The following is a 6,624-nucleotide window of genomic DNA, read 5'->3' as shown; positions in this document are numbered from 1 at the left end:
TAGCAACACTTTATTTCTTAGAAAGAGGCGCTAGAGCAATAGGACAATAGCTTTAGAAGCTTTCTAAGCTGGTATATAGAGGTAGTAAGAGGTAAAGGTAAGAGCGCAAGAGGCCATTTCTGCTATAGCGGTTATATTAGTAGGGAGGAGTAAGATTTTATTATATAGTAAGGTGTCTTTACCGTATAAAGCTTAGTATAGCTACCTTACAATATATAATTTATATAAGGATTACTAGCAAAGTATATATTATAATAGGTACTTATAAGCAGGCGTAGGCTTAAGTTAAAAAATCTACTACTAATTAAATACAAGGCTCTTAAAGTCACCACCGCCTACGCCTCTTAAAGCTCTCCACTCCTTAATATCTATTTATAATCTCTTAGCAATTGCCTCTAGAACACCTGCCTTAATTATTACCTTAATTAACGTCTTCCCTTACTTATCTGGCTTCTGCTCTTAAATCGTCTTTAAGTCCTACCGCTTCTTAAATGCCACTTAATATATAGCCTTAATATCTTCCTACCAGTCCTCCAAGTCTTATACCGCCTACTTATGCCACTTAAAATACTCCCGTAAATCAGCAAGCCAATTAAGGCCTTAAGCACGTAGTAGAGGAGCAATCGGCAATAACTTTAAGCTTAAGAGAGAGGCTGCCGGAGGTATAGATGGGCGCCTGTTATAACTGCTAGTAGGGTTAATATAGAATTAATTAACTACGCCTAGAGTACTAGGTGTAGAGGCCTTAGTAATAAGCTTTCCTTTCTTCTTACTACTTATCCTCCTGTTAAAAAGCTTTTATATTAACTCAACGGGAGGAGTATATTTAGTAGTAAGGCCCTTATCCATCGCCCGAGCCCACTCCTTTACGTCCTCTTATATAAGCCTATAGTTAACTTACTAATATACCCAACACCAGTTACTACCGCAGTTCTTATAACATTACCACCTTTAAGATATCTTTATAAAGCTTATAATAGGGACTATAGAGAAAGCCGCAAGATTACTAGCTGTACGCTGTGGCATAGCTAGTAGAGAGCTATATAAGGATTTTAAGGCTAATTATAAAGCTAATTATGTTATTATAGAGGAGCGACCAGAGGGACAAGGAGCTTGCTATCCTATAGTCTTAATATATTTAAGAGCGAGCTTAACTTTAAGCTTCTTAATTACGTCACTAGGGTAATTGTAATAGGCTCTCGCTAGCCTTATAAGCTCACTCTCGGAATTAAGCCAATCTATTATACGGCTAGGGTTAAATTAAAAGGTAGCTCTAGAGGAGCCTTTTAATCGCCTAGGAACCTTTATAATACTATTATACCTATTACTTATAAAAGTACGGCCAGCGTACTTCTGCTATAGAGCCCTATTAACCTTAGGAAGAACCTTATAGTTATATATAACTAAGAGGTAAAGGCGAGCCCTAGGAAATATACAAGCTAGGAAACCATCTAAGTAATTTAGCTTCTTAATCTTGGCCGTTACTAAAAGGCGATATTTAAAGAAGGAACCTCCTCTAGAAGGCTTAGCTAGCTGCTCTTCCTATTCTATCCAAAGCCTTAGAGCCAGCTCCTCCTCCCTCTCTACTAAAGATTTAGGTGTTAAGGCCTCTGCTGACGGAGGCCTTTAAGTATATAATTAACTTAGCAATATAAGGGGACCTATATTTATAAGCTACGAGAGTTACGGAAGCTACATAGGAGCTCTCGCCGCATTATAATCTTATAGGTAGTAAAAGTATCAAACTTCCTTATTGTTATACTCCTCAGTAGCCGCCAGATCGTTTAGGATCTTATTAAGCTCACCCGCAGCAAATAAGGCAGCCTATTGCGACGTATATAGGCCCTCGTGTATAGGCTAAGGATACTCAAACTGCGTACCGATTTGGCTACTATATACAGGTGGGAGAGTTACCACTATACTTATACTCAAGCTCTATGTCAAAGTAGGTAGGCGGGCGATTAATAAGGAAGGCTGCACTGGTGACATTTGAAATTATTGCATAGGTAGGCGGCCAGAGGGACTACTAATAGAGGCAGCAGCAGTACGTTTGGAGCTTATATTAATGAGAGAAAGAAGCTTTAATATACCACAATCTGGAGCAAATATCACGGCTTTTGGTAAGGGAGGCAAGTCACGAATAGCTTCAAATTTGAGCTCTAAATTCGAGGTGGCTAGTGGCCCAAGCCAGGGCCACATACTACACCTCTTCCTGCTAGCTCTACATACTAATTTAGCTGCAGGTTTAGCGAAATTAGGTGTGTACCGCTGCGCGCGCTGGGGGGGGGGGAAGCCGAAGCTCTTACAAGCTGTAAGCGGGCCTAATACGAGACCAGGTTACACTTGTTTCGTCGATCACGAGGCAGATTTGCGGTTTGGGTGAGGATCTTTGCACAAAATGCCGGGGTGATCACCAATCCCGGCTCCTGTCGCCCCTCGCCAAAGCAGGCACACCCGTAATAATTTAGATATATATGTAGAAACAGCGACAATACGACAATGCCCCGAAACACCAGCTGTTTCGTGCGAGCTTCGGTGTCCCCTTGTGTGCGCGCAACACACGCACTTAATTTCGCTATATCTGCAACTAAAATTAGTAAGTTAAACTGTAATACGTGGCCAGGGCTTGAGCCACGGCCCACCTCGAATTCGGAGCTCTGAACTCGATTTTGAAGCTATTCTGAACTCCTCTTCCTCACCAAAAGTCGTGATATCTGTCCAAGATCGTGGTGCTGTAAAGCTTCTTTCTCTTATCAATATGAGCTCCAAACGCCCTGCTCCTGCCTCTGCAGGTAATCCAAGTACGTTAAACTGACCTAGGAGAGCAATCGGCTTGACAGGCGCATACACACTCACTGACGCCGGCTGTAAGAAGGATTTTAATAAAGGCGTGCTGCTAGTTACCCATATTTAGAGCCATATTGAGGAAGGCGATGGGATAAAGCACTGAGATCTGGAGGTGATGTCGCAATTTGGTGAGGGAGAGAAGTTCAGACCAGGCACCATTAAAAAAGGTACGACAAATACAATTGTAAATTAGCCATACTAGAAGACAAACTCCTTCAATAGTCCTCGCAACCTAAGCTCCATTGATATGATGAAGCGCCTAGAGACATTTCATCATCTTACCAAGCATCGCGTTTTTATTAGAACCGTCTAATTTAGTCTTGAACTTGATATTAACATCTTTGTCTTATTGGATAGACATTTCTTTAGTGCGAGAGGAATTCGTTATGTTACAAAGCCCATGCAAGTGCCTACACATATAGCCTTCCACCTTCAAGAATTCTTTTTGCACTAGATCTCAGAGTGTTCATAGCCATTAGCCATAGACTTGGTCCAACACTAATTCTTGCTACCCCTATTTCTTTAAGTTCATTGACGGTAAGAGCGTCTGGAGCGTCTGAAAGTTTGACTGCCAGCATCCCATTAAACTCTCTCACGAGAAGTTTGACCTCTTCATTGCGCAATCCACGTTTGCCACCCCACACAAAGACTGTAGTTGCACCTGCCTCCAGATATGCCTTGCCTCGTTTGATGGTCTCCTCGAGTGCCTTCTCTGGCAGCGGAGTGAGACGCATGGCATCCGTTCGAGCGTTTATAACAAAATCGGGGACGCCCAAATCTGCGGCCGCGGAAATAATACGCTTTATCCGCTCAGTCTGAACATCCATTGCGTAAAGGCTTCCCTCCAGTCCTTTGGCATATCCGGTTTTGGGGATAGAATCTTCGATGTTCGCGCCTGAGGCTCCCAGTCGGATTGCTCTTTGTACGCATTCGACCTCTTTTTCTGGATATCCATCCTGAAGATCAACACTGAGAGGGAGCTTGGCATGGCGCACGAAAAATCCGATGGAAGCGACGGATCTCAGGTTCTGCTCCATGCTTAGTTCATCGTCACGCAATCCGATGGTTTCGGCCAAGGCGTACGAAGCCGTTGCTACTGCTTGGACAGGCTTGAGAGAGGGTGGCGACTCATCATTAAGGGATAAAAGAGCTCCAAGAGAGCCGATATCGTAGATATTGGCGAAGATTATGGGGTTGCCTGGTTTGTGGAGGGCTTTCAGTTGCGTCGCGTATGAGGGATCAATTTCAGGGTGAACGAAGTCCATTTCCTCGATTGTAGGGTTTTCCCCGACGTAGCATTCTATCGGCACCAAACCGCCAACCGTCAAAATTTTTGCAACAAATCAAAGCTCGCATCTCTGCATTTCCACACCAAAAAAAAAGGGATTTTAACCATCTATATCTATTTAAATTTCTACATCTAGTATATATAAATGAAGCTTGAGTTTATATAGTGGGCAAAGTTTATATACCGATTTCTAGTGTTCTAGTAACGAATCTCCTGCGTCTACTAGCCTTTCTACAGCAATTTAATTACAACTTCTTTAACGATCTTTCTACTTGCCGCCGTAATGCTACCAGATCTAGTAGAGAGAGCTAGTGAGCCTCTAGGTAACGTAGTTAGTAAAGCTTTGAGGATTTGGAGTTCTAATTAGTTAGTTTCTCTTCTATTATTATAATAGACACTAATCGTTTAGTAGCTATTTAGACATTCTTTACCTGTTACTATAATGGCCATTATTCGTAGTATATAGACGTCGTCTCCTTAACTTTAAAGAAGCTAGATGCAGAATACTTACAACCTCTTTATTAAGCTCTTCAGGATGTCGGGTTTTAATGATTTAATCGACGAGATTCTCGAGTCTCCGTCTCCTTCTCCGTCTCCACTACATCTTCCGCCTCTTCCACCACCACCACCACTACTACTACCGCCATCCGCGTCCTCCACGTTCGCGTCCTCCACGTCCGCATCCTCCACGTTCGCGTCCTCCACGTCCGCGTCCTCCGCGCCCTTTACGCTGGCGCCGCTGGGCCGCTTCTCCCGCCCCTCGCGCCGTCCGCCCGTTGCTTCGTCTGGAGATATATGGGATGTTCCTTCGTCAGATGAGGAGGATAAGGATGAGGATAGGGATTGGGATAAGGATGAGGATGAGGATAAGGGTGAGGGTGAGGATAAGGATAGTGCGCCCGCTGGTGGGCTTAGGTAAGTTGCAGAGTATACCAATGCAGTGTTTAACAGCTATAGCTAATACTGTTACATAGAACTACCACTACTACTACCACCACCACCACTACCACTACCGTCCTCTTTAATGCCCCCCCGCCCACCCCCGCTGCTGCCGTCCTTGGCCTCCCCTCCCCCGCCCAGCATCATGCCGACTTACAAAATGCCAGCGCTACAAATGCTGCGGCTGGACAATTTGGCCATGTGGGTCAGGCTCTGTGGGGCGCTCTGTCGGCTCGTCGCCGTGAGACGATAGCTCATGCCCGTCTAATAGACGGTTTATATGGTGAGGTGCAGCCAGCCGCCTGTGACCGCTGTGCAGCCAATGGGCTTTTTTGTAGGATGTATCACACGGCTTTTTATAGCCAGAAAACTCTAGGGCATTGGTGTAGTGAGTGCCGCTTGGCAAATAAGAAGTGCTCGTTGCCCCGGCGTGGCCCTAAGCCACGACCAAGCCGTGCTGGTCGCGGGAAGGGGAGGAGGGGAGGAGTAGAAGGGCGTGTTGCTGTTTCTATATAGATATTTTAGAGTTAAATACAGATTTATATATCTCTCCTATATATTTAAAATCTGTAAATAATAAGTAAATATACTTATAGTAGCCTTAAGTAATTATATTTTATACGCGTACCTATAAAAAAGGTATAGTAATTATATAAATCTAGATACTAGATACCTAGTAAAAATAATTTTACATATTTAAATAAAATATTATAGAGGCGCCTTAGTCACTGTAAGTAGGAGAGGTATAATACTAAGGCGTCTTCGTTACTATAGTAGATCTTATCTAATTTTATAGATCTTCTATAGTAACTAAGACGCTTTAATTATAAACTAAATTGGTTTTATATTTTTATATTTTTAAGCTAAATCCTATAGTTTTATAATTAAGGCGTCTTAGTTACTATAGTAGATCTTATCTAATTTTAAAGATCTACTATAGTGATAAATGCGCCTTAGTTTTATACTCTCTATTGGATTAATACACCTTAAGTTATCTATCCTTACTAGGACTTAATCCTCTAATTTAGAACGCTTGTATTAAATAAAAATATACATTAAATCCTCTCCGGCAATAGGCTCTCCGGTTTTATTATTAATATAGTTTATCTAAAATCGCTGCGTAAGCTAGAAATAATTGTCGGCAACTATATAGGTTTCTCCACTACAGTTAGACTGTATAATCTCTAGCTAAACACCTGTAGTGTTACGGAGTGAGTATAAGCGGCGATAATATATAGCAAGGTAGATATTATTAAGCTATATATATAAACTATATAAGGAGGTTAAGACGTTGCGTAAGGAAAGAAGGTAGGAAAACGGGAAGAAAGGGTAAATATTATAGACTTGGTTGCTTAGTTAATATATATATAGAGTAGAATAGGATTTAAGTAGTGGTCCTAACAGAACTTAGTAGGATTTAGTAGAACTTAGTAGAACTTAGTGGAACTTGATGGAATATAGTAGAATATAGTAGGTTACCGTTAAATTGCCGCAGATTGCTGTTAAATTACTGTCTTATAGTCGGTCTCTGGTTGCTAAGTTAGTAAAAA

The 6,624-nt window shown here is 42.1% G+C and overlaps 2 protein-coding genes across 2 annotated transcripts; one reads left to right on the top strand and one right to left on the bottom strand.

Moving 5' to 3' along the window:
• Positions 1-2,996: 2,996 nt before the first annotated feature.
• On the bottom strand, positions 2,997-4,139 carry K441DRAFT_652128 (Phosphoenolpyruvate/pyruvate domain-containing protein). Its single transcript, XM_067647319.1, has one exon. It carries the CDS (start codon positions 4,110-4,112, stop codon positions 3,258-3,260), a length of 855 nt encoding a protein of 284 aa, XP_067509368.1. The 5' UTR covers positions 4,113-4,139; the 3' UTR covers positions 2,997-3,257.
• A 34-nt stretch (positions 4,140-4,173) lies between these two features.
• On the top strand, positions 4,174-5,626 carry K441DRAFT_652127 (uncharacterized protein). Its single transcript, XM_067647318.1, has 2 exons — positions 4,174-5,050; positions 5,110-5,626. Exons 1-2 carry the CDS (start codon positions 4,671-4,673, stop codon positions 5,588-5,590), a joined length of 861 nt encoding a protein of 286 aa, XP_067509367.1. The 5' UTR covers positions 4,174-4,670; the 3' UTR covers positions 5,591-5,626.
• Positions 5,627-6,624: the final 998 nt, after the last annotated feature.

Source organism: Cenococcum geophilum (genome assembly GCF_001692895.1).
Source record: "Cenococcum geophilum 1.58 unplaced genomic scaffold K441scaffold_3, whole genome shotgun sequence".
NCBI classification, from domain to species: domain Eukaryota; kingdom Fungi; phylum Ascomycota; class Dothideomycetes; order Gloniales; family Gloniaceae; genus Cenococcum; species Cenococcum geophilum.
This window is presented reverse-complemented; position numbering and strand designations above follow the sequence as displayed.